Genomic DNA, 27624 nt, shown 5'->3' with positions numbered 1-27624 from the left:
ATAAAGAGAGGACTCCTACATTTTTACAATCATAGAAAAAATTATAGAGACACTATCAAATGTTTAATTAATGAATATGTAGGCTGGTACATGAAGGGTGGTGTTCAAAATTTGTATTATGCTTCAAAAATATTAACTGCCGTGAATGATCAAGCCAGTTTCCTTTGGATTATCTTTAAACTCCTTTAGTTCTTCATTTTTCCACACAGGGAGTAAAGGAGCTCTATCTGTTCAGGATACTCAAAACCTGGCCTGAGTAGGGAGAGTCCAAATAAGATGCTGCAGTTACATCAGTGTCATAATTCACAATAAAAAGTTTTCCATTCTAAAACGTCTACTTACCGACCAGGTGTTTCTAAAATCAGAGGGATATTATCCAGTCGAGGCTCATTTACAATTTCTTGGAAGGCAGTAATTCCTATTTGGCCATGCCCAATGTCTTCATGGCGGTCCAGATGGCAGCCCAATTTTCCTTTAGAGAACAATGTAGAAACAACATTAAAGGAAAATTTTGTTTAAAGTTTAAAGTTTGTTAAGTTAAAAACTTTTTCAATGTGTAAGTGCTAAAATTCGGTCCCCAGTGCGTCTATCAACCTAGAAAATGTGTAAAAGATCAACCCAGTAACGTAGTTTTGGTAAACCATTCTCTGCAAGCATGTGAAAAAATAGGTCATTGAAATCTGGCTCCCCTTGTGATGTCAGAAGGGGATAATACCACCCTTTAATCTGCACTATCCAACCACGACACTGTCATTTGGTGCAGAGATCAGCTCATCTGCATTTTAGAGGACGCACCCAAAAACAGCACCTTTTTGGTCACACCTACAAAGTGGCGATTTTAACGTGTTATAATAAATTATCTTTATGTGGCATTTTAAGCTAAAACTTTACATACGTACTCTGGGGACACCAAAGATTTATTTTACACTATTAAAAAGTCTTGCGAAATGTCCCCTTTAAGATCAATTGACAGCATTTGTGAATAAATGTTGTTCTTCAATGTATACTGATATTATATAACCAATGATAGCAATATTAATATATATGCAGTATTCATAACTTCGTAATACCTTTAGAGTCATTTAGATGAACCGCTTTTAAATAATGCAGTCCAACCACGCGATCAAATTCATCAAGGATATTCTTCACACCTCCAGCTGGTGAAATGTCATAGCCTACAAAAAACATTCAATATATGCGTCAGCAGTGGTGGATTTAGCAAATTGGGGGCCCAAGGAGAAGGTATGTATGGGGCCCCCATCCGACCTTTAAAAGAAAACGAAAAAATTTTTTTACTCCAAAATGAAGATGGAAAGCAGAGAACACACAAAGTGTAGCACTACACAAACTAATAGTCACGATGGAACCCAATGGGGCAAAAACAGCCACGGAGAGTAAATGAGGGAGAACATTTTTTAAATCTAATGCTGCACAAAAATTAACAATGCATCAAAGCCAATGTTGTTACTTATCTTTCACATGCCAAACCTTTTATATTGAAAATAAGTAATTGTATGTGTGTTTCCCCAAATCAGTTTGAGTGAGTTTTGAAAAAAATCATTGGCAATTAAAGACTAAAAAACCTGGATTTTTTCTTAAACATTTTTGATCAGGACGGAGGGTCGTGAATTTGCCCACAATGTATTGTTGAATTTTCAAAGCATTTCCTCAAAATATGTGTCAAAATAAGATTTGTCACCAAAAGTTGTTTAATTATTTTTTACTATATCCCTTTGTAGCAGGATGACGTGTATACTTGCTATTGGTTGACGCAGGGTAAAACTGCCAACCTATTAGAGTACACTTCAGAGGGTATAAGAGTCCTGAATTGTCCGTGCATGTGAGACGTCACCCAGTGGTACCGCCCTCCCGGCAACGCGGGTTTTTATGAATGAACGGTAGGTGTATGCTAGACGTATGAAATCCGCTGGTTACTACGTTTTTAATAATGAACGTTACCTGTTGCTGCCAGGATAATGGTTCTCAAGTGTGCTTCCTCATCGCGGTGTATGGCGGTGGTGGTAATTTCCTGGACCAATTCTCCTTGGTAACATGTCGATTACACCTTAAGGGTGTCCGCAACCAAATTGAATGGGGCGGAATGTAAATCGTCAGAGATGACCGCGCTGCTGCCTTGCCTGGGTTTCATTCACTCCAGTTCGGATATTCATGTCTGAGTGACTATGGGCGAATTACGTCGTCCGGTGTTCCGGCTATGGGGCCATTTATGAGGGTTGTGAAAGCACATGAGTTTTTCCTCTGATTGCCCCGTGGCTTGACATGAACTGATTACTTTCAGCTGTCGTTTTGTTTGTTTGTTTGGTTATTTGTTTTTATTAAATCCTTTGACTGTTTTTGTTTATTTGTTTTGGCTATTAATGTTTATTATTCGATTGTTAATGAGCGTCTTGATTTTGTATTTTTGTTTTGTATTGAGTGGGAAACGTAAGCTGGGGATCGATTACACAACTGGTTGATATTTTGCAGTGTTTCACTGACTTTGCTGTGGTATAGTGTGTGGGGTGAAAACACGATCCCTGCCTGCAGCCTCCACTTTATAATTTATTGTGTTTGTCCCTTTGTGTCCGGGATAATGATCCTTTTAATGTGTAAAATAAATATTTATATTTTCTACTTTGTGTCCGTGTCCTCCTCGCCCCATATTTGACAACCGAACCTTTTGTGCCTTGATTTAATTTCCCGGTATAGTCCGGGTGGCGTAGTCGGACATTTTAATTTGTAGTTTCCTTTGTACACCACACTGCCACACCTTGATTTAAAGTAAAATCTTCCATTCAAGAAACAAAAATATATGATTTCGAACTAATAGTGGAAATACCTAGCCTGGTAATACCATCCTCTGCTATTTTGCTTCGCTTCATAGACAGAGTCTGGCTGGGCATAATTGACAATCGTTTTCCTTCTCGTGGGAGGGGCTTGTCTGAAGTTTAAAATCATTGGTCTAAACGTAAGCCAATCACACATAACATTTGGATATGATGTGCTTTATGCGCCGGATCAGCCGCATCGAATCTCTGCTGTAAAATACACGTATGATGTGAAAACAAACCCCATCGAGCGAAATACCAGAGTTAACATGGCTATGAACGACTTTTGCAGATTATGTAAAGTAAATCGGGCCAGAGCTAGTTGAACACTATCCTTACGGTGGCTTTCCACTCACGTCTAACGGGAGGAAAGCCCCTCTCTCCTCTCAAACTCTTCCACCAGACAACCATAACCATATGTAAATTAAATCTCCCTACCTTATTTTCTGGTTAATCAGGAATGTCACCAAAGAATGCTTGCCCACGCGTCCTCCACCATTAACTGTGAACAATATAATTCCCTTCCATGATTTCTTGATCGTTGTGCACGTCAAGCTGTGCTGCACACAGTTTCTCGCTGACGATCGGTAAAGTTGATAAATTAAACTTTTCCAAAAACTTGTCGGGAGCAGGGCAACAACATAATCTCCATTCAAATGTTTAACAAACACTTTTCTTGTTCGGGTTTAAGTTGGCAAGTGCCGGTTCTCCACAACAGAGCTTTCTGTATCTCCATGTCCACAACAGACTACAACCGTGATTCGGCGTTTAGCGTCTACGTCACGGCTCTCAGCCCGCCCTCTGTTCGGTGATTGGACGGTCGTTTTGAGACCGGTGGAAAACGGTTTGAATGGGAGGTATCTCAGACTGAGTACAGAAGCGTAATGAAATTTAGCGGAAGTACGAAGTCTGACGTAGTCAGGCTAGGACATACCATCATACCTGCTGCAAAAGCATGGCAAGTGTCCAGACACACTCCAACACGTGTCTTGTCACGCACTTGGTCTATTATGCTTCTCAGTTCACTGAACTGTCCACCAACAGTGCTGCCCTGACCACTCATGTTTTCAAGCACTATCAACATAAAGAAAGAAAGAATAGTGCAGTTACAAACTAAACAGCCATGTAAATTGCTATTTTCAAAAGCATTAAACATCATGATTGTCTGGTTGACCTGTAATGACGGCAGGCGTTTGCTGGTGTGCGTGGTTAATTGCTTGGGCAATTTTCTCCATGCATTTCTCCGGGGTGGAGTCTATAGCAGCACCAGGGTGAAAGTTAAACTGGCTCAGGCCCAGTGCACTGCAGCGACTCAGCTCATCCACAAGCATGGCCTGGCTCTTACTGAACACATCTAGATCAACAAGATAAAGATATGCATTATAGATAATACAGATACATTACATACAAATAAAGTTGGTTTTTAACTGGATTATATGACTTATGTTTAAACGTCAGTATTTGATGGGTGTACACAGACCTTCTTTAGGAGAGCCGCAGTTCATTAAATAAGATCCATGTGGCAAGATGTGTATCGGATCGAATCCATTTAAAGCACAGGCTTCTTGAAATTTAACTGCAGCCGCTGGATCAAGGGCAGGTCTGGTCCAGGAGCGCTGGGAGCCCAAGAAAAGGGCGAATGCATGACCTCCTATGGCCACACTTGCTTCAACAGCTTTCCATATTCCTCCTTGAAGATGTACACATTCATAAATATATTAGTTAGAATAACACACCTGTTTAGCTGATCAGGTGATTTGCTCACCTGATATTGAAACGTGAGCTCCTATGTATTTCTTCATTCCCTTTATCCTTTTTTTCAGTGGCTTTTCTTCTTCTCTTATGCTGCCATCTGATGGTTCTGCATCAGTATGTTGAAACTCTGTTGCTTCAGTAACATCCTCCTCCACCTTTATTTTCTTTGCTCCTTTTCTACGTGGACCCATATTTTTCTGAGGTAATAATAAATATGTGATGGTCAGACATTTTTGTGTGGTAAATCACTGTTTAAAAAATATAAATATACACTATACAAATCATGCCTAACCTATAAATCTTATTACAAATCATTGATGTGCATTTCAGACATGTAAAGTGTAGTCAGACCTATTCTTACACAATAATGGACAAGTATTTGTGTTATGTTAGGATGGATCTTTTATGATCTGACTTTAAAGCAACACTATGTAGTTTTTTTACCTTTAAATAATGTCTCTAAAATTATTTCAGTGATAGAACAACTTTTAACTGGACAAATTGTACTGTTGTTGCAACCTGAGCAGCCTCCTAGCTGCTACAAGCACACTCTGAAAGTGGTGGTGGAGGGTAGAGCACACAGCCCCGCCCCTCCCCCTGCCTGCAGAGGAGTGTCTGATACCAGGCACTGTTGCGCTTTTCAACCACATGGGGGAGCTGTAAGTCATTTTTACATGGAAACTACATAGTGTTGCTTTAATGTGCATAAGTAATAATATTTTATAGCAGGTTGATGCAAAGACTATAATTACACTTTACAAGAGGGTTGCAAGTGTTAACTTTAATGCTTTATTTCAGCATTTACTAATACGTTTTTAAAAATCACAGTAACTGTTAACATTAGTTAATGCACAATGAAATAACATGAACAGTTGTATTCTAACAATAAAATTGATTAGTAAAGGCTAAAAACTTATTGTTTATTGTTAATTCATGTTAGATAATGCATTTACTATTGCTATAACGTTACAACCTTATTGTAAGGTGTCACCGAATCATATTTAATTATCGATACTTGATTATAGGCTGTTGCAAGAGACTATATCGTGGCCTCACTTGAAATTAAATATCATTACAAAGAGTGACATCCTCAACAAATAGTATAACTTATGCATTTTATTACAAACAATTAATGAGTTATTGGACTTTTAATATTGAAGGTCAAAAATCTCCCTCGACTGCCCCCCTTCCGTCAGATCGGTCCAGACACACACATTCATACTGAGCAGTAAAATGGCCGACCGTCAACCAACTGACTTTGCAGCGCTTTAAACAGATTCCGCCTCTTTGGTTTACATTATCGTATTTCATATTTAAAACCTAGCATTACGGAAGGAGTGTTTTCAAATCTAGCTATTCGATCTTGATGGAGTATTGTATTTCACGTTGCCTCAAAACCCAGAATTTCGCACTTAAGCACTTTAGCTGTAGCTAGGACACTAGCTGCAGCGTATGTAATTCCTGAGGTAAGTGCTTTATTTTAAAGATCAAATGATTAAAATTGTTTTTCTCTCCCTATTACTTTATCGTGCATTTCAAAACTGCGGCGGTGTTAAAGCATTAACATGTTAAACAGCGTTTTCTCGTCGACATCTGTTAGCCACTAGCTCGACTGCTAGTTAAATTAGCCAGGCAGCTAGTTAGCATCTGCCTGTTTGCAACTTTAGCTTTGCGCTTCGCCGCCGGTCGATGACCAAAACATTGTGGTTTGCTTTTCGACCAGTAACTTACATTGGTTATTATTTATACGTTATTTTTGTATTAAGCGTAGAAACCGTACGCGTTTGTCCCGTGATCTAAGCAGGACATATAAGCTGGACCCGTAGTCTTGGCTCGTTAATATTATCAATATTTGATCAAATGCATGCCTTGTTTTGACAGTTGCTTACCCCTGTGGTTTTTTGTTGTGATCCCGTGTAAACAATCGGTGCCTTATAGGAAAATGTAACAAATGAACAGAGATTTTGGTTGAGTGTGTATCAGTATTTTCCTGCTAACAACCAACGTTAGCTCAGTATTTTATATATTTTCGAGTTTGGCAGGACCACTAAACGCATCAGTTATCTTAAAAAATGGAAATGTTATAGCATCGGTCGTTATAACTGTCGTCGAATGTTGTGCATTATTTGTTTTTGCACGAATTGTTCAGATATTAGCTAATGTATGGAATATGGCTGATTGCACCGGAGGAAATGGGCGGGTGAACGGAGCGCCTATCCGAAAGCTCTGCCCTGTCAACTGCAGACTCACAGACAGGCAGCAGCGACAGTTTCGTTTCTCCGAACAGGAATATGATTTAAATACTATAATACTAGTAATACCCTATCCTTTTTACAACATTTTTCATAATGCACAACATATGAAAATGCGTCTAAACAATATGCCATAAGTTACATATAAAATTCATTTCATATCACGATTCGGCTTGGGGCCTCTGTTGTGTCTCAGCTCTTTTCTGTTTGGTAATTTTGCATTTTAGGTAATAAGGCAGCAGCTCACAGTTCCAGGACTAATTGAATGTAATCTAATTTGATTACTTTTCTAAATTTCGTACGCATGTTTTCTTCTGTTAATCAAACATAATTTTCAAATATTTAAACCAGGGAGGGTTAACCTTACAGTATCACTGTATTGTATACTGGTTTTAGACTTTCTAAATCCTTTATCACTTAAATTAAGATTATAATAATAAAATGTTTAAACATGCCATCACAAAACCAGACTTGATAAATAAGAAATAGTTTAATAGCTATGATTCTGTTTTTGAAATTGAATCTTTGCATTATACATACATAGCTATGACAAAAAAACACTGGCAACTAAAAAACGAGGCCTTGGAAAAAAGTTAATCTTAAAAAATAAAGCATATACATTAACCCAAATGGAAAATAAAATGATTAATAAAAAATAAACATTTGTGTGTAATATTTTGTATGTGCACGTGTGTACGCACGCTCGCTCTTTATCTTTCAAAAATCAAACTGGACTGTAGAACGACATATAAAGTAGCTAAGTGTCCACACCATACTATACAAATGCTATGCATACAAATTTCCCTTGCTTAACCCACTTTTATTAGGGTGCTTTCACACATGTTGGTGCGGCCTCGGAGTGCACCAAATTACATTGGAACATTTTTCAGTTAGTGCGGTCCGTGTTCACATATGTTGTTTTTACCATACTCGAAACGCCGCACCGTACACCACGTAACAACGGTCAGCACTGTCATTGGTCTCTGACAGCTCTTACCATCTCATGACCACCCCCCATGTTTCCACGACAACCATCCTGACAGGAAGAGGGAAGCTAGCAGGATATGGAGATAAACGATGCAGGTCTTTGCGAAGTTTCTTTGCTTTAACGTGAAATTCCGCAACTGTTCTATTAAAAGTCTTCTCATGGAGCCATAACTATTTTTGTGTGTGGAGGACAGCTATGCATTTATAAAATCAACAGCTCAAATGTCCAGGAGACAGCGAATCTCTGCAACGGACCAAGATTGCTTTATTTGTTGTTAACCCACAATATAACACCCTGTTCACGTCACGACGGAAGCCCAGTGGCCCAAACATGTGGAGAACTTCCTGTATTTGGTTCGGCTTGAGGTCGAGCAGTGTTCACACCACAGATGGGTCGCACCAGAGTTCGGCGACAGCCGCTCCAAGACCACCTGTTTAGAGCAGAGTGTGGCTGTTGTGTCCACACTGACCCAAACAAACCATACTCGGACCGTACACTGTATTTTCCCATATTCGATTATCTTTAAATTAACCATTAATCAACCATTAAGCCTTTACTGCAGTGGCATATAGCCAATGACATGAAAGTGTGCGAAAAACGTCAGCTTCCTCAAGCAAATTAAAATATTTTTTGTCTAACTGACTTGTTGGTGGGATTGTACAATGAGACAAGGTAGTTGGTGTTTTGATAAAATCATCAATTTAAACTTTAATCTTGTAATGAAATATAATGACATAGACACAAATAAGTCTATGCATCCATGACATGGCAGAATAAAGGTTTTATTATTATCAAGTGTTACAGTTACTTTTATTTTGTAATTAAACATCATAACACTGTTACATGTAACTAGTTACTCCCCAACACTGGCTATTTTAGGTGTGCTCCGATAACGATTGGCGGTACACACTAATAATATATGGCCGATAACTTCTGAATCGCTAAGCCGATATTATTCACAGCTATTTCATGTACTACGGCTTTTGATCAGTAAGCCCTTATCAATCTGAAATCACTGTTAGTTTGAGTGGTTTAAAACATGCATTTGAAAAAGCAACAGTCATCAAACATAATCATTATACATTATTATTATTATCATGAAAATACCTGAAAAGGTTTGAAGAACAGCAATATAAATATATATTTTAGAGCGCCCTCTAGCTTTTGGATGTAGCAGCATTTCTCCGTATTTCATAGAAAAGCATAGCAAGCATCAGCAGCAGATCGATCGGAGAATCCCTAATATAGATATAAGAATTATCACTGTTGAATGTGCTGTTTTAAATAAAAAAGCTTCTGCATATTGTTTTCAATATTTTGTGTCTTTTCAGAAAGGAGCATCAGGAAAGGGAACAGCAGTTCATGGAAGACAAGAAAAGGAAAAAGGAAGACAAAAGGAAACGGGAAACCTCACAGAAGGTAAAGGTTATCATGCATTGTTACACTTGTGTTTATCTGAATGTGTATTTTCTTTGAATAATGATTATTAAGTTTACTTCACTTCCTTTTGGCATTTGCAATGTGATCTGTAGTTTGGATGTCATTAAATAAATTAAATTTAAGCATTAGCCAAGTAAGAATTATTATGTACTTTGAGTAATATCAGTATTAATGGTCAATAAAACTGTGTTTTTGTTTCAGGTTGTAGAGCAAAAAAATAAAGGTAACTTTATACAAATTAATTTAACTATTATTATATTCTTATATTTATTTATATTTAGCATTTAAAATGAATGTATGATTACAGATCATTAAATTTACATGTGCCGTTGTGTTAATGTTCATAATCTATTTATTTTTCTTTAACCGAATACATCTGCTCTCATTTGATCCTTAATTTTCCTCTACACAGTGCCAGAATTGACCAAGCCTCCATCTGCACAGTCTCCTGCCACCTCCAACTCAGTTTCCCCCAGCCCTGGCCCCGTCCCCTCATCAACCCCATCCGCTGCCACCCCGGCTGCTAGTGCCCTCCCTCAGGGTGGGAACAATGCTAAGCGGCCGGCGGTGGCCAACGGACAGCCCTCCCCCAGCACCCAGAACTCTCAGCGCTACATGCCCCGTGAAGTGCCCCCTCGATTCCGTTGCCAGCAGGACCATAAAGTGCTACTGAAGAGGGGCCAGCCACCACTGTCCTCCATGCTGCTGGGGGGAGGCAACAGCGGGGGAGATAGCCCCAATGAATCAGTGGCTTCTGCCTCAGGTAAGAATTGTCAAGTAAATAATTAGACCTGGTGCAAAAGTTCATATAACATTGTTAGTAATCTATGTGGATGAGATTTTGTGTATGAAACAGAGGAAGTTTTCTCAATGGTTAATCAACATGTGACAAACCCAGTGAGGGGTGTAATTCATCTTGTCAGTCAGCTAACGTACCATCGGAGTGAGAAAATAAATCTTAGACCTGCTGCTCATCTATGTTGTATGTTAGTTACTTGCGAGAACATTACATTGCACATGAGAGTCATTTATAAGGTTTCTGAAGGTTTCTGCTGTGGTCATTTTTTTCAGATCCAAGCCAGGGCCCTGTGGGTCCAGCTGCTCCCTCACTGCCCCATACGTCATCCCCCTCATCAATCGCTGCTTCTACTTCAAATTATGCAAATTCCATGTGGGGGGCCAGCTCTGGCAGCCAGCCCCTCTCTCAGGGCAGGGAAAAGGTGATAGTGGACCGGTCAGACCTAAAAGAATGGCCCAGTATTGCTGCTGGAGATGGGTCGAAATTGGGGGATACAGCAGGTACTGGAGGTGCAGATGGTAGCGGGATTCTGAACTGCAGCGCCTCATGGGGTGAGAGGCATCCTCAGCAGCAAGCTAAAGTTGTGGGAGGAGGGAATGGAGGCAGGAAAGGAGTTAATTCTGACAGCCCCTCCCCACCCACATCCTCCACTTCACCCAATGAATGTATGCAGTCTGGTAGTGTTTGGGCTTCATCCTCCCATGAACTTATAGGGGGAAGTGCAGTAGCAGCAGGATCATTGCCCCCCATTTCCAAAGCTGCCCCTCTTGTAGGGAACTCTGATGGCTCCCTTGGTGTTAGCTGCGGGATTCCAGGTGCCAATTTTACCCCTAATGCCAATCCCTCTGCTTGGCCAGCCCTGGTACAGGATGGGGCTGGGGCAGTTGCAACAGAGGGGGGCTCCTCTTCTCTCCAAAGCTCATCCTTGTCTGCCAGCAACCCTCTTTCTGTGAATCAAACCTCTCATCAGCACCAACTTCACCAAATGCAATCCAGAGACAGAGAGCCATCCTGCGGTGAGTGGGGTGGCACAGCACTGGAACCAGGAGCAGGACCAAAAAACACAGGAGTGGCAGAGGGGGCTGAGATGGACTCTGGAAGCACAGGTGGAGGGGATGGCTCTGCTTCCTCAACCTCCTCCACCAGCTCGTCATTGTGGAGAGCTCAGTCTTTCTCTGCAAACTCCAAAACTGGTGCCTCAAGGACTGAATCTTGGGAGGATGGAGCAGGGGGAAGCTCCATATCTGCTGAAGGAGGAAATGCATGGGGTTTCACTGGCAAGGATGAGCGAGGTGATTTGACAGGAGCAAGTGCATGGGGAACAGGAAGTGGGAGTCAGACCTCCGGGGTATCTCAGGGAGCATGGGGTGGGGACCATAAGTTGGTTGGGGAATGGGGGACTTCAGGTGGAGTTGGGAGTGTCAGCAATCAAGGTAGGGAAGATAGATCAAGCAGTAACAGCAGCAGCAGTGGTGGCAGTGTTGGCAACCCAACAACTTCCTCCTCCACACCTTCAACTATGACAAGAGCTTGGGACAATCAGAAAGGAGTTGGAGATGTTGGGGCAGGAGAGTCCACCGAGTGGGGAGGTCAGGGTAGCAGAGGTGGGGGAGGTACATCATCTTCTAGTGGTGGAGGAAACTCTAGAAGTGGCAATCAGCGCCATGGCCAGCACCGTTTTCATCAGCCTCCCAACCCTGAAGTGACCTTACAGAATCTGCTTAGCCGGTCTGACCTGGATCCTAAAGTGCTCTCCAACACTGGCTGGGGTCAGACACAAATCCGTCAGAATGTGGCTTGGGATTTGGAGGGACGAGGACCAGCAGCACCATCAGGTGGAGCTAATTCCTCTTCTGCAATGATTGCACCTGCCCTTAGTCAACCATACTCTACTGGTTCTACTGGTCCATCTACAACTACTGATCCATCTTCCTCCACACTGCAAGGTGCACCTCTAAATGCCAACTTGAACTCAAACTCCATGCTTGGACCACCAGCTGTCTCACCTGGTGAAGGCTGGGACAACAACAGCAGCTCTTTGCACACCCGAGGCCCTCCACCCCCTGGTGTCAATATCCAAAACCTTGGCGTCTCACAATCTGGAGGTGGAGGAGGTAATTCATCTGGTGGGCAGGGCAAGCCATCTGGGGGCTGGGGAGGGTCAGAACTCCAAGGTAAAGGTTGGGACAACGAAGGACATGAGTGGCGAGATCGCAGAGCAGGGAGTGTATCAGGTGGGTGGGGAGATTTTCAAACACAGGGTACTCCAGCAAGTGGTTGGGGAGACAGTCAGGAAGAGAAAGGATCAGAGAGTTGGAAAGAAATGAGCAGGGGGGATGCAGGCAATTGGGGACAGAGAAGTAGTGACTGGGGAGATAATGAGGCCAAATCAAGCAGTGGAGGTTGGGGAGATGGGAAGGGGAGTGGAGTTACTAGTGGAGACCCAGAGGGCAGTACATGGGGTAATTGGGATGAGGGAGCTCCTAGAGGGGCTTGGGGAGCTGGAGGTTCAAGGGTGAGTGGAGACATGGGTGGCAAGTCTCACCAAGGTTGGGGTGGGAAAATGCACCCTTCACAAATGCCAAACAGCCAATCAGCCTCACAGAAAGGCCCGGCACAACAGCAACAACAATCACAGCCCCAGCAGTGTCAGTCACTGGACACAGGGGCCATACAAGGGGGCTGGGGAAGACAAGGGGGTCCTTCAGCCCAGAACCAAAGTTCAGGTTGGACTTCAGGGCCCATACCACAACTTTCCAGTGGTCCTGGAGATAGCTCAGAGCCTAGTGGTTGGGAGGAGCCTTCTCCGCAGTCCATTAGCAGGAAGATGGAAATAGATGATGGAACATCTGCCTGGGGTGACCCCAGCAGCTACAGCAGCAAAGGTGTCAACTTGTGGGATAAGAATAGCGCCCCATCTGGCCAGGCACAATCAGCGTCCCATCAGCAGGGGCCTCCATCCATGCAACAACAGCCGCCTGGAAGAGTGCCAACAGGCCCTGGGAATAGAGACATACCTCTTACACATTCATCTAGCAAGGGGCCAGGAATGGGTAAGACTTACATTTTTTATAATACATTATTAAAGTAGCAGCCTGTTACATTTGTCTCTTTATCTGCATCTCTGTTTGAAACATAAAATTGCAGTTAGTTAAGAAGTTCTATTTGTGGTGGTCAATTTTGATATTGTGGTGTGCTTCCACAAATAAATCAATGTATAGGAAACACTGAACATGAACAGTGTTCGTCTGTAAATATGCACATTGTTTGTGGTGGTGTGGATTTTTGTCAATTTTTCAAGTCTATTGGACCTATTCCATAGGTCTGAAAAATGAGTATTCAGAGGCAGGGCATGTGTGGGGGGGGCAGGGTGTACTCGTCATGGTGATAATGCAAATATTTCTATTAAAACACTTTTACAAAAATGTATATTAAAGAAACTGTGACAGAAAATGAACACAGACTAGATTAACAGAAATAGTGAACAATTGCTTTCTTTATGATGGATTCTACATTATATGCTATACAAATGTTATATTACAAAGTGTATCTATCTGCACAAAATGCAAGGGAAATTTAACTAAGTTACATGCTGGCTAGAAAGTTTAACTCCGTTGTGGATGCACTTGACTAAAACATGACTTATCAAATGTGTCCATAACCAACCACGAAAAATTAAACCCCACTCTATAATCGTTTTTGGGGACGATTGTCAGTGTCACTCTGGTGCTCGTTAACAGTACTTATAGTTTGTACGTTGACGGAAGCTGTGCATACTAGTAGGGCTGCAGCTATCGATTCTTTTTGTAATCGATTAATCTAGCACTGAATTGATCGATTAATCGAGTAATCGGATAAAATTTTTGTGTGTGTTTTTAAACAACCAAAACAAATAATGCATAACGAAAATGACATGGCTGTAAAATGTTAAAGCATTTGGCTTTTATTTCTAAAACAAAACAGAGGTATTGGCATTTGGCTGCAAAAAATAGCCTATTTATTTCCATTTTTACCCATTTAGTGTTTATAAGTGCCAGTGCCAACAATTAAGCACTTTAATTTATTAATATGCACAACAGGTTTCATGCTGTATTCTAGCCCTTACATCAAAGTAAATATCTGGTTAATGTACATTTCTACACCTGCAGCATTTACCATTACTAACAAATAATATATCATTTCTGGGTTGAGCCTATTTGCTATAGTAACAACCTGTGTGTGTGCGCGCACGTGCACACACACACACACACACACACACACACATGCACGCGTGCTGCGCATGAGGAAGAGTGACACCCCAGTCAGACGTTCAGTTGCTTCATTGCATTTTGTTACGGCAGAAATACATACATTCATTTTCAATAGAACGCTGCATTGGGTTTGCATCACTTGCATTGCGGTGCATTTTAGGTTAAGAATCCGTTCGAAAAATCATAACATCACGTCCCGCTCTATACAGTGAATGCATGCAGCTGAAATTATTGTTGCGTGGCTACATAAAAGTTTAAGCATATGTGATGCATTACGCGATCGGTCTGACTCGCGTGAGAGAGAGACAAGGGTGCATGCATGTGTGTGAAGCCAACTAAATTCAAAATGTATCACGCGCTATGATGTACTTCCTGAACATTGAACAACGGTCCGTGTGAATCAGATCTCGGCGCGTGTAGTGCGCGTCATAGGAATTTAACGAGGCTTCGAGGCAGAATTTTTGCCTCGAGGAATTTTTTGAATCGAGTTAATCGAGTAACTCGATGAATCGTTGCAGCCCTACATACTAGTCTACATCTCAGCATAGCTGCATTGGTCTGTAGTGATGTTGTCATATGACTTTGCAGTTGTGCTTCTCTATAGTTCAGAAGTTGAGCATTGTGTTACCCGCGCAAAAGGTCATGGGTTTGAACCCAGGGAACACGCATACTGATATAAGAAATGTACACCTTGTAATGCACTGTAAGTTGCTTTGGATAAAAGCGTCTGCCAAATGCATAAATGTAGGGATGCGCGATAATTTGCATGCGATAGACTCTTTTATTTTTTTCATACATTATTCATAATGTCTATTTTATTGTGCCATTTAACTAAATGTTAGTTAATATGTTTTGAGTAGTGTGTCTGTAATATTAAATTGATTGAATGTCAATACCTTTTAATAGTGAGCTTGATATCTGAAATATAATTGTTCTGGATTTTATGTAGTATACCTAAGGACTAGGGATGCATATCAATTAATCGCGATCAATCCACAGCAGAACAAAAGCCTCTGTCCACATCATATATGTGTGTGCACTGTGCACAATAACTCTGCACAGTCAAATGCACACACATGCATGTATATATCCAAGCAATGTTTACATGTGTATATACATTTGTATATTTATGTATAATTTATATTATATATAAATATAAATACTTAATATATAAATATATTTTTTTCTTAAAATTATACATGCATGTGTGCATATTTATATATACATAATTATTATACACAGTTCACACACATATATGATGTAAACAAAAACTTTTATTCTGCTATAGATTAATCGCGATTAATTGATATGCATCCCTACTAAGGACTGTTTTGAACACTGTTTTTTTTTATCTCTTAGCACCATCTGGGTGGGGTAATAGTGGCTCTCCTTCCAGTCCATGTGTGGACAATGGTACTGCAGCTTGGGGCAAGCCCACTGAAGCACCCACTGGTTGGGGTGAACCTGAAGACGCTGGCAAAGTGTCAGGTTGGGGAGACCCCTCCACCAATCCAGTGAAGTCTGGTGAGACCTCTACATAATTTCTTAAAACGGATTATATGTATGTAAAGCATTTGTAGCCACTTGTGTCAAAGTAAAAATCCCGAAATGTTATATTTAACAGGTTCAAAGTCTATGCAAGAAGGTTGGGGTGAAGGAGAGGGTTCAGTCAGTGCTTCACGTCACTCCAGCTGGGAGGAAGAGGATGAGAGTGGTGGTGTTTGGAACAGTGCTGGTTCCCAAGGCAGCAGCTCTTCCTACAATTCTGGAGGCTGGGCAGCCAAGAAGGGCAACAAGGTATATCAATCTCAAGCCACCTAAATTGAAACTTGTCAACTAAAGTTGAACTGTCTCCACTGGTATTATTCATCAAAATCTGACCATTAAGTTACTAGTGATATGCATGTAACAACTGTAATTCTGATATTATTTAGGGTCCCATGAAGGGTGCAGGAGACTCTTGGATGAATCCTATGACAAGACAGTTCTCAAACATGGGGATTCTGGTAATAGCTTGTTTTATATTATAAGTATTTTACAAAGTCAATTTAAATGTAGTTGTACAGTTTTTAGAAAAAAATTAATCCTATTTAGTTTTATTCTTTATAATTAAACTCACTCGGACTCACCTGGAAAGGGACTCTTGTTGTAAACATAGCCATAGAAGCTAGCATGGCATAAAAAAGAAAAGAAAGAGGCTATGTTTACATGACAATGATGTAGTAAAACAGAATTATAAATGCAACACTTTTGTTTTTGCCCCCATTTTAATGACCTGAACTCAAAAAGAGGCTGTTTACATCTAGTAGTAAGATGTGTTTTGGTCGATCGGATCACAAGTGGACAAAGCTAAAGAAAGGTGTAAATGAGGTGTAAAACGTTTTGAGCTTGTCTACTTTCAACCACATTCAGAGGTAGTCAAAGGGGCTGTTTACACTTGGTATTAAGATGTGTTTTCATCGATCGGATCACAAGTGGACGAGAGAGACACATTACGTTTACACCTGGTATTTAAATCCATCTCTTTTGTCCACTTTCGACTGCTTCTGTGCTGAATACTGTGAGGGGGCGGTCTGTTGAGACGGTGGGCGAGTCTCTCTGCTGTCATTCAAACCCGAGCGAGAGTAATTATGGAGTTTATATGGATGCAAACTAATATTATGTCGGAGTCCACTGCTTGTTTAGCAAGTAAACATGCTGCACAGAGTTTTGTACTTGTGTATGTAAGAGCTTTCTCTGAATTTTCAGCGCAATTGATGAAATAGGATCGCGCAAATTTCACACGCTTTCAAAACGAAACTACGGAGATCAGCCGCTTAGTTTTATCAATGAAAGGCTAAAAATAGCGTTGTTCACCGTATGTTCACGCCAGAAGTAAAAAAGACGTAAAACCTGTGGTTAATACCTCAGATTAGATGAATGGGCGGAGAGAAGGCGGTCGCGTGTGGCTGTTCGAACGCATTCAACCACATGTAGGTTCCGCAACTCCAAAGCGATCCGATTGAAAGTGGTTTCGACTACCTCCTGGATGTGGTTGAAAGTGGTCGAAAGTGGACGAGCTCAAAACGTTTTGAACACCGTTTACACCTGGCATTAACGTCGTCCACTTGTGATCCGATCGACGAAAACGCATGTTAATGCCAAGTGTAAACCGCCTCAAAAACACATTCAAATGTGTTCGAACAGCCACAAAAGACTGCCTACTCTCCGCCTATTTATATAAAGTGATGTACCGAGCACAATGGTTTTTGACTTCTAGCACGAACAGAGTGTACAGCGCTTTCTTTAGGCTTAAAACTGTTTCTATGTACACAAAAAGGATTTTTTTCTCAAATATTGTTCAGAAATCTGTTTAAATCTTTGTTCATGAGCACTTCACTTTTGCTGAGATAATACATCCACCTCACAGGTGTGGCATATCAGGATGCTGATTAGGTCGCATGATTATAGCACAGGTGTGCCTTAGGCTGGCCACAATAAAAGGCCACTCTAAAATGTACAGTTTTACAGTATTGGGAGGTCTGCAATCCAGTCAGTATCTGGCTCACTAACACAGATGTAGACAGATTTGTGAACAATATTTGAGAGAAATAGGCCTTTTGTGTACATGGGAAAAGTTTTCAGCGACAACAACATAAAGAAAACGGCTTTCGTCCCTCGAGTAGATTATTTTTGATATCAAGCTAAATAAATAACAAGTAAATTGCCTTAAAGGTGTTGAAGAATGTAAAACTGTATTAAAGTTCTGTACATGGTAATGACATATCGTGAGCCTTAAATATGATTGTTTCCTCCTTTTTACGTTAACCTTGTGCATGCAAAAGACAGCTGGAAAACAGGCAAAGCTCCACATAACCACTGACTGTGATGTTACAGTTGAGATGTACACCCCAACATTAAATTATACTTACAATGCTTAAAACAAAATTTTGACTACTGAGTTAGGGCTATATGCTAGTTAACGTTTTGCATGCTCATACTGAAAAAAACTTAACACTCATTGTCTTCTATATTTCATTAGTTTTATACATTTACAGGTGCGCACTTACTGGCTGATGTTAATTTCTTTAAAACACTGCTGTGTTCTGTATTGACCAATGCTCTGTAAATTTGCACTTAACAAGCCTAAACTATGTTCTTCAATTTATTTTAGTTTTTTCACAAAATATATATTTAGCTGTAGTATAGCTTGTGTTAATCTTTTTCTCACAGGGGGATAGACACTTAGCACACTGCGTTCTACTTTAGTGCACATCGTTGTTTGGGATTTAAATAATAATTTTAATTTTAATAAATAAAGGAGGTAAAACCACATACTAGTGAGCCACTCTAAATTATATTTACTGCTGTACAGTATATGTCGCAGAAGAAATATCCAAGCAGCTAAGATGTGCCTTGAAAAACATGGAGGAAGTTGAAATGGAAATATCATTAATGGGTGTTAGACACAATGCAAAGCGTAGTTTACATTGTTATTTGCTTGCCAAGTAACATGATAAATAGTTTTTTGTTGCCAAGCAACATGATGAATTGCCAGATCTGATGTGTATATTTTATAAGGGCTGCCAATGTGACTTGAATTTATGGTAAAAAAAATATGCATTTTAGTGTTAAATTAACAGGTTTTACCTAAGTTGTTATATCCAACACTTTTTGTTAATACCATATTTTGGTTTGGCTTTTTTTATAAGCAAAAAAGATATTAATTGAAGTTGCTTTAATTGCTAAAATATTTAATTCACTGAATGTTGTTATTTCTATGACAAGTTCTTGGTCATACTACCCATATGGAAGATCCATACACTAGACATAGAGACAGAGCGCAGTGCGTCACAACCTGAAAACCATGCCCACCTGGGGGAAAACAATCCCTCTGTCTCCATTGACTTTGTATTGCGAGAGGCTGCCTCCTTGTCATTTCTGGCTTATTACAAAAAACAGTGTGACAGTGTACAGCTAACAATCCAAAAAACCCAGAAATATGTTTTTTAAGCTGTCGAACCCAAAAAACGAGTGTTTAAAGACACAAAAGTGGAAACGTTTCATAGTACTACTATTAGTAGAACTGCACCCACTAGAGGAAAACCTAGTCGGCGATCCACTTTTTTCCTTCTTAAAGGCTGGGTTTTACGGCTCTACAGCTCATAAAAACGTATTTGTTTTTTTGGCTTGTTAGCTGTACATCTTGTCACACAGCAGCTTTTAGGCATTATTCTGTTTTTTGTTATAAGCCAGAAATGGCAAGGAGGCGGCCTCTCGCAATACAAAGTCAATGGAGACGGATGGATTGTTTTTTCCCTGGTGGGCGTGGTTTTCAAATTAGCATAACTGTGCTCTGTCTCTATATTAGAGTGTAAATAACTTGGCAATAAACAGGTTTTATTTGCACTTTAAATCTGTTTGCAATGGAAATCTGTGAGGTTTATTAAAGTAGAGTGTTGGTAACAGGGAGAGGATCCCAATGGTCGTACCCTGGATCTGGCCCCTGGTCCTCCACAGGATAAAAAGATGGAAGGAGAAAAGCGTGGCATGGGTTTGAACGAGTACAATGGAGAGATGCGTAAAGTAGGACGTGGAGGGGGAGCAGGAGGAGTCTTCCGTTCACCTGGTTCCAAAGAGGTGGGGGCTTGTGATCCTGGGCCTTACTATGACAAGGTAATCGTGTTTTCCTTTAACATGAAAAGTGATGGCAATTCTAACTGCTGCATGTTTAATGAAATCTGTTTACTGTGATAATCTACAGACAGGTGGTCAGTTGTTTGGTAGCGGAGGTGGGATGGCACAATCCAGGCACCAACCAGGGGTGCCACCCATCAACCCATCTGTACGAGCGCAAGTGCCTCATCAGTTCCTGTCACCTCAGGTACTTAGAATTCACCAAGTTTTTCATTAAATGTCATTACCTTACTGCAAGGTTGTCAGATTTTTTATAAATTATAGGTCAAATGTGTAGCTTTTATGAGGACCGCGTGTGCGTCACTTCCATTATGAGCGCGCACATTGCGCGCCTACATTTGAAATAACGAACTTGAGTGCGCAAGAGACGTGAAATGAAAATTGCCCCTTAAAGAGTGCGTTTCATAATCACGTTGTGTCAGACCTGTGGTGGCTACCGTAGCTTCTCTATGCGTTTTGAGGGGTGAGCTGTGCACTGAGCTGTCGGTTGCAATTCGCAATCTCACAGCTAGGTGCCACTAAAAAACACATACTGGACTTTTTAAAAAAGTTGGATTTTCCGTGAAATAGCCATTAAGTCTGATTCAGGACTAAACCTAAATGCAAACAAACATAATGTTGTGAACTCAGTAAGACCAGAAACATTTATGAATAAAGTATCATTCCCGTTTTCATGTTGTGTTAAATTCGTATTTACAACATTAATGCAGGTGGGTGTAGTGTAAGCCAAGTAATAGTACTAACTCAGTTTTTTTTGTTGTTCCAGGTGCCAGGCTCTGTGCTGAAGCCTCCTCCCAGTGGAGGTGTGGGAGGTGTTGGGGGAGGCATCTTTCCTCCACAGCTTTCTCCACAGCACATTGCCATGCTCAGCAGCATCTACCCCCCTCATATTCAGTTCCAGCTGGTAAGTTAAAGCCTAGTACATCATCTGTACATCCACTCTGTTCGGTTCTGACTTTTGACCCTGTGATTGTGCGGTCTTGCAGGCTTGTCAACTGCTACTGCAACAGCAACCGCAGCAACAACAACAGCAGCAGCAGCAGCTACTCCAGAACCAGCGCAAGTTCCCTCCAAATATACGCCAACAAACAGACCCCCATCAGGTAACTTCCTTTTGCACACTAGTATCCGTTTTGTTATTTCTGTTGCTTTGTTTATAGTGTCCCTCCTGTTTCCACATTGATATATTTATGCACCATAGGAGAGGATTCTGTATTCCGAATCGTAATAAAATAGCAGATCTCCTGTCATGTTGAACCTGACCTGATGTTTCATTATTCCAGCTTGCCAGAATTATGGCTGTTCTTCAGCAGCAGAGACAGCAACAACAGCAGGTGGGAAGTGCAGGGGGCAGCTCCAAACTCTCTCCTTCTCACCTTGGTGCAGGTGGGCCGAAGATGCCCATGTCGGACCCCTTGTCACATCCTGGCTTAGCAGGCTCTGTAGTAGACATGCATCAAAAAACACAGGGCACTTATTCTGGTGAGTCTATTTTTTTTGAGTATATTACAGAAGATATCAATGCGTAGAAGTTCATGAATCTTGTACTATTAATGCAAGTCATAGCACACAAGGCTGGTAAAAAGTATATTTGGGCTGTAATGATTATTCGTGCAAATGCGCGTTTTCTCAATGAATGAGTTTTAAAGGACAAGTTCAGTATTTTGCACTTAAAGCCCTGTTTTCAGATTGTTTATGATGAAATAGAACGGTTTTGACTGAAATTTGGACATATGATGCTGGCCGGAGGATTTTCGGTTTCTGTTGTATCACCCCCATCTCTACAATGGCTGCATTGGTGCACTGGAACAATCTTTTCTAAAATGCATAAAATTTTTGTTTACAAAGACGTGAAAGTCACCGAGTGGTCAGGGGTGTTCACTGATATGCTCACACAAAAATCGCGGCAAAAGATGCTTTCCAACAGGTGTTTTACCATTTGTTGTAAACCTGTGGACCTATTTTTCCAAACGCCTCACACCCATACATTCTTCTGTTGAGAGCTTGAATAATAGACACTCCAGCCCAGTTGGTGGCGATAATCCACCTTTGCCAATTGCAAGAATACAAACAACGTTCCCGGCGCGGAGTAATACCGTACCTCCCAGCACATCTAATACAAGTCAATGGAGTTGGACAAAAACTACGATAAAACCTGTTGGAAAGCATCTTTTGCAGCATTTTTTGTGACCACTCTGTGAGTTTCAAGTCTTTTTAAACGAAAGTTTAATGCATTTTAGGAAGGATTGTTCCAGTGCACCTATGCAACCATTGTAGGAGATGATACAATAAACACCCGAAAATTCTCGGGCCAGCATCATATGTCCAAATTTCAGTCAAAACCGTTCTATTTCATCATAAACAATCTGAAAACAGGGCTTTAAGTGTAAAATACCGAACTTGTCCTTTAATGAATTACGTTGAAATCCCAGCTCATCCCAAAGCCAGGGGGTGCTCTCGTGCAGAAACTCCCTTTGTGACACAAAAGTGGCATTACAAACACCGTTCCAGGAAATGTCTATAGGAATATTTATATTGCTGTTCTTCAGATTGTTTCAGGTATTTTCATGATAATAAAGAATATTTTAAATGATTTTGTTTAACGAGTGTTGCTTTTTTGAATGCACATTATTAACGACTACGACTCATTTAGATTGATAAGGACTTCCAAATTCCGTAGTACATGCACAAGCTGTGCATGAAACACAGAATCAATTCAAAATCGATTTTAGAGGCATTTTTAATGGGACACGCAGTTAATCGTTGCAGCCCTAAAGTATACAGTGAATGCACTCTGACTCACTTTAAATAAAAGCTTCTGTCTAAATCGAGTGTAAATATAAACATTGCTTATTGGTTATTTAAATGACTTTGTGGCATTGTTTTATAGTACTTAAAATATATTTCTGTGTTTTGAAGGGTTCGGACCTGGTGTTGGCCTTTCTGGTCTTGAACTGGGTCCAATGGTTGGCGGCCCACCTGGGCCTAAAGACAGTGGAGCCCAACAGTCTCGTTTTAAATGGATGATGGAAGGTCACTCACCAGCCCCCTCCCCTCCAGATAGCGCACTCCATAAAAATGGTGCAAAACCTTTTTTTTTTTAAACCTACAAGTTTAAAAGTAAAGGTCGACAGTGTGGTGAATTATCTGTTCTGTGTTTGCCGTCTAGGTCCTATTGCTGCTCCTCTCAAAATGGGAGGTGGTTCTCCATATTCCCAGTATGAGATGCTGGGAGGTGATGGTTTGGGTGTGCCTCCACAAGGGCCATCGGATCACTGGCATAGAAGTCCTGGAAACAAAATGGGCACCAAGACTGGCACATCCAGCTGGCCTCCAGGTATACAGCCAGTGACTCGCAAATAAACACACAGATTTTTTCATAAACATTTGCAAAGGTTTTCAAACTTTTAAATACAGAAATATATACTATGATGGATACACAGGTTTAATTTTCATATTTATGTATTGCCCACAATGCATTTAATTGTGAACTTTGAATTTCAGAATTTCAACCAGGAGTGCCTTGGAAAGGTATTCCGAGTGTAGACCCAGAATCTGATCCCTACATGACTCCTGGAAGTATGCTGAGCTCATCGATGTCAAGCCTTAATGACACAGAGCACCAATTGCTAAGAGATAACACAGGTACATACTCTCCCTACAAAATACACAAATGTAACACTTAAAAACCTTTGATCTAAAGGCTTACAGTTCATGAGGAATACAGCCCAGAGTGACTAAACTTGATAAATGATGGTAGCAGTGATTTGTTGTTTCAGTTGCTAGCACAAACACCGATCTCTAAGCTTTGAATTTCGGATGCAATTTACATGCTTATGTAAATACTAACAAACAAGTCTTGTGGTTTGCATTTTTGGAGCAGAATCAAATCCCACCCTCAACACCTTGCTGCCTTCACCTGGTGCCTGGCCCTACAGTGCCTCAGAGAGCCCCCTCAACAATGCACACAACCCAGGTTCACAAGCACTCTTAATGCTGTTCACATATTTTTCTACTTGGTTGAAATAAGACGTCATAAGCCTCAGTACAGAATTCGGTTGGTTTGTTTGGAGAAACTGAGCTTTGTTTATGTTCCACAGCTAAGTACACAGACTACAAGCCCAGCTGGCCACCTGAGCCCATAGGACACAACAAGCCTTGGAAGACCAATCGGAACAGCTCTCATCTGCCACGCCCACCTCCTGGACTGACCCATCAGAAACAGCCCTCTGCGTCTCCCTGGACAGGAGGAGCCCCGCGATTGGGTAGAGGGTGGGGAGGCTCAGGAGGCGGCCAGGATACCAGATTTGGCCCTGGTAATAGAAAAAATTATGTGGTTTATTGTGGTTATATTAGTTGGATTTAGTAAAACATTTTTTTAAACCTATTTTTTTTATAGGAAGGGACACATTTTAAGCCTTTTAGACAAACAATTTTGCTGTTTGGTCAGATGACTAAGATTACTGGAATGCAAAAAAAATAAGAAAATTTTACACATTAATTTGTGTTTTAGGTTCTGCGTGGAGTGATGGAGGAGCCTCTAGAGGGAGCTGCTGGCTACTGTTAAGCAATCTTACCCCTCAGGTACTGTATGCATTGTATGAGTCGCTTGATAATAGCAATAATTATTAAAAAAAAACATATTTTAATGGTAATTTCTGTAATTTACATTCTAGATCGATGGCTCCACCTTACGGACAATATGTATGCAGCACGGACCGTTGTTGACCTTTCACCTCGGTCTGACCCAAGGTAGTGCTCTGATTCGCTACAGTACTCGCCAAGAAGCAGCCAAAGCCCAGAGCGCACTTCATATGTAAGTGTTTACAAATTCTTATCTTTATATTTTTGTAGCAAAAGGATTGCATATCAAGGTCATAGGTCGCTTCCTAAGTGTCACCCTTTATCCCCAGGTGCGTTTTAGGTAACACCACAATCCTGGCCGAGTTTGTGAGCGAGGAGGAGGTTGCTCGTTATTTTGCACATTCCCAGGCTGGAGCTGGTGGAAGCAACAGCGGAGCGAGCGGAACTGGTGCCGCTGTCTCCGGGCCAGCGGGCGTTGCGGGGTCATCGGGGGCGGGTGCAGTGGGTACCATCAGCACTGGGAATGCCGAGAGAGAACGGTCTGGAAGTTCGACAGCGGGAGGAAGTAACAACAGCAGCGGGACTGGGCCCTCGGGCTCCACCTGGCAGAGTTTGGACGGTACAGGCAGCTCCCCGGACCCAGCCTCTGCCCAGGGAGCAGGCTTAAGCATTTTCGCTCAGTGGAGCAGCAATGGTGTTGGCGGTAGTGTGGGCGGCAACGCGGGGAGCGTTGATCCTGGCAGAGCGGGGTTGTGGGGCGGCATGACCGCAGGGTATACGGGCAGCAGTTTGTGGGGGTCTCCGGCTATGGAAGATCGGCACCAATTGAGCAGCCCTGCAGCACTGTTACCTGGAGACCTGCTAGGGGGAGGGGCAGACTCTATCTGACTAACGCAGACACTTACAGACAAATAAACATACAGCAAGGCACACATACATAACAGATATATAAATGTAACAGTTATACTCCTATATTATCACAAACACATGCAGGAATATAGGAACATTTGTCACAATACAGGCCTGCATACTCCAGTAACTGGATGGGAATGCGCATAAATATTAAAGTATACATTTGCACCACCCATGTAGACGAGATTCAACGATAAGCACTCAAACACTTAATAATCTCGTATGTGCTGAAACTACATGACGAAATTTAGCAAGATGCATTAAATATATAAACGAAACCAGTTACAAATTGTTTTATTCCAGACTCTGCTCCCCATAATCCAAGCTCCATGACAAACCCCATCCACGGGAACATGGAGGAGCAGCGTGTGGAATACAAAGGTTTATGCGAGGAAGGCAGTACAGAGTTAGCAACCAATAAACACACCCACACATCCCATTTCTTCCCCTAAAATGAAGATTTCTACAGCAAGACTTGAACAGGACGTGCAGACAGTTGGACTTTAATACTGACTCAACTGGATGAATCCTAAACCTTGAGGTCATAGAGATCACACTCGCATACTGAGACGCTCTCACTCAGGCATGCACTGTAAAGGAGAAACCAGAGAAAAAAGGACAAATATATGCATCGTACAAGACTCGGCGTAGAGGACGATACGTTGTTACAGCTCCATTTTCATGCAGACTTAAAATTACTCAAAACACTGTTCTGATGTCTGACAAACTGTATCTCGTTGTCTTTTGTTTTAAATGATGGTGAAATCCAGATGTTTTTTTGTTTTTTTCCAAACGCTGACCTCGTTTTTTTCTTAATCGAGTATGTTGTCATAATGACGATCACTTGGATGTTACTTAGCTGTACAAGGTGCCCTTTCTGCCCGTGCGTGCATGAGTGGAGTCCCCAGTAGAGGTGGTGATGTTCAGTGTTCGCGAGGCATTGATGAATGTGTGGCAGTTAGAGATTAACAAACATGGTGAATTTACAAAGATCAGTGCTGGATGAGGAAGGCGAGCAAATGTATGAGTGACAGCTTATTTCAGGTGTTTGATGTGTCTATGTGTGCATGATGCGTATGCAAGCGTGGCTGCGCGCGCGTGTGTGTGTGTGTGTGAAGACAGCAAGTTCAAAAACATTGGCACTAATGAATATTTCTTAAGTTGTGGTTTTAGCAGCCTTTTTTGTTTTATATATTGTCTGAATTGCAATAATAATAATAAAGAAAAAAAGATTTTTTTAGAAGATGCAACCAACTGAAGGCATTCATACTGAAACACGGAACATGCCAAACCTTATTGTACCAAGCTGAGCTGGATGGGTGTTTTAGCGACACTTAAAAAGATACCAATTGTTTATTTTTGTTGTTGTGTACCATTATAAATTAAGGCGGGCTTTATCACTCGTGTTCAGGTTTTTTGTTTCTGATTTTACAAAAGAAATTAATTTAAAAAAAAGAACAAGACAATTAATAAAGGTTGAATTTAATTTTGTTGTCAGTTGTGTGCATTTTCATTTATTCGTTATTAAATTAACAAGCGTGTGGTCATAAATCTAAAGGGATTTTATTTTCACAGTTGGAATATACTATTCTGCTGGACTGTTGTTATTTATAACCTTATTTTCAAAGATCAATGACTTGACATGCTGATAAGGGCCTAATAGTTTGAAGTATCATATCAATGTAGCTGTCATCCACTGCCAATGTTGAGCTTAGTTGAGAAAATTGGCCTTATGAATGTTCTGCTCATACATTTCTTTTGCAATGTTTTCTAAAACGAAGAACCACAGGCATTGTATTTTATTTAGTACTGACCTGATAAACCTATTTGGCAGATTTACATGCACTTTTGTTTACATTATAAAATAAGTGCAGTATTTAATATCCAAAGAGACCAGGTAATATGAACAGGGAAATGTAAACAGCAGGATCTATTGTGTATCATTTAGAAAATTTGCCTAGTGTATTTGACAGTGGTTATGCACACTTCAGAGCTCGAATGTAAGAGCGGCTGAATGGGGAAAAACTTGATCGTAATGGACATGAGTTATTTGTCTTTTGAATAAATGTTGTTTTCATCTATCATGATATATTCTGTGCATTATTACACTGTAAAAATTGCTTTTTGTGTAAAAAGATAA

At 41.0% G+C, this 27624-nt stretch overlaps 3 protein-coding genes across 5 annotated transcripts in view; 1 reads left to right on the top strand and 2 right to left on the bottom strand.

Moving 5' to 3' along the window:
- zc3h7bb (zinc finger CCCH-type containing 7Bb) overlaps positions 1 to 27624 on the bottom strand; it is a 497977-nt gene that overhangs the window by 88766 nt on the left and 381587 nt on the right. The gene's annotated exons all lie outside the window — the stretch shown is intronic.
- Positions 99 to 6923, bottom strand: LOC129420303 (probable endonuclease 4). 3 transcript variants are annotated; one of them, XM_055175132.2, is made up of 8 exons: positions 6473 to 6923; positions 4594 to 4780; positions 4309 to 4518; positions 4003 to 4182; positions 3771 to 3902; positions 1071 to 1175; positions 343 to 472; positions 99 to 252 (listed from the first exon to the last, which is right to left on the bottom strand). In XM_055175132.2, the coding sequence occupies exons 2-8, from the start codon at positions 4772 to 4774 to the stop codon at positions 186 to 188; spliced, it is 1005 nt and encodes a 334-aa protein (XP_055031107.1). In that variant the 5' UTR covers positions 4775 to 4780; positions 6473 to 6923; the 3' UTR covers positions 99 to 185. The 3 variants fall into 3 exon arrangements, with proteins under 3 accessions (XP_055031107.1, XP_055031108.1, XP_055031106.1); XM_055175133.2 differs by lacking the exon at positions 6473 to 6923 and adding an exon at positions 6315 to 6337; XM_055175131.2 differs by lacking the exon at positions 6473 to 6923 and adding an exon at positions 6106 to 6259.
- Positions 5770 to 27566, top strand: tnrc6ba (trinucleotide repeat containing adaptor 6Ba). The gene is made up of 21 exons (XM_055175128.2): positions 5770 to 6049; positions 9155 to 9242; positions 9465 to 9486; positions 9676 to 10026; positions 10335 to 13115; positions 15672 to 15836; positions 15937 to 16109; positions 16247 to 16318; positions 19761 to 19967; positions 20056 to 20175; positions 20755 to 20892; positions 20975 to 21091; positions 21272 to 21470; positions 22908 to 23069; positions 23158 to 23325; positions 23493 to 23633; positions 23872 to 23964; positions 24089 to 24304; positions 24502 to 24572; positions 24665 to 24804; positions 24902 to 27566. The coding sequence occupies exons 2-21, from the start codon at positions 9186 to 9188 to the stop codon at positions 25458 to 25460; spliced, it is 5952 nt and encodes a 1983-aa protein (XP_055031103.2). The 5' UTR covers positions 5770 to 6049; positions 9155 to 9185; the 3' UTR covers positions 25461 to 27566.

This window comes from Misgurnus anguillicaudatus, chromosome 4, assembly GCF_027580225.2.
Source record: "Misgurnus anguillicaudatus chromosome 4, ASM2758022v2, whole genome shotgun sequence".
Lineage (NCBI taxonomy): Eukaryota > Metazoa > Chordata > Actinopteri > Cypriniformes > Cobitidae > Misgurnus > Misgurnus anguillicaudatus.
This window is presented reverse-complemented; position numbering and strand designations above follow the sequence as displayed.

Coding starts and splice junctions, on each gene's coding strand:
- LOC129420303 (XM_055175131.2), bottom strand. Junction 3,903..4,002: donor AACGCCTGCCGTCATTACAG/GTCAACCAGACA, acceptor TTATGTTGATAG/TGCTTGAAAACATGAGTGGT. Junction 253..342: donor ATTTTAGAAACACCTGGTCG/GTAAGTAGACGT, acceptor CTCCCTACTCAG/GCCAGGTTTTGAGTATCCTG.
- tnrc6ba (XM_055175128.2), top strand. CDS start 9,186: ATGGAAGACAAGAAAAGGAAAAAGGAAGACAAAAGGAAACGGGAAACC. Junction 13,116..15,671: donor TAGCAAGGGGCCAGGAATGG/GTAAGACTTACA, acceptor TTTATCTCTTAG/CACCATCTGGGTGGGGTAAT. Junction 23,070..23,157: donor TAGCGCACTCCATAAAAATG/GTGCAAAACCTT, acceptor TTTGCCGTCTAG/GTCCTATTGCTGCTCCTCTC.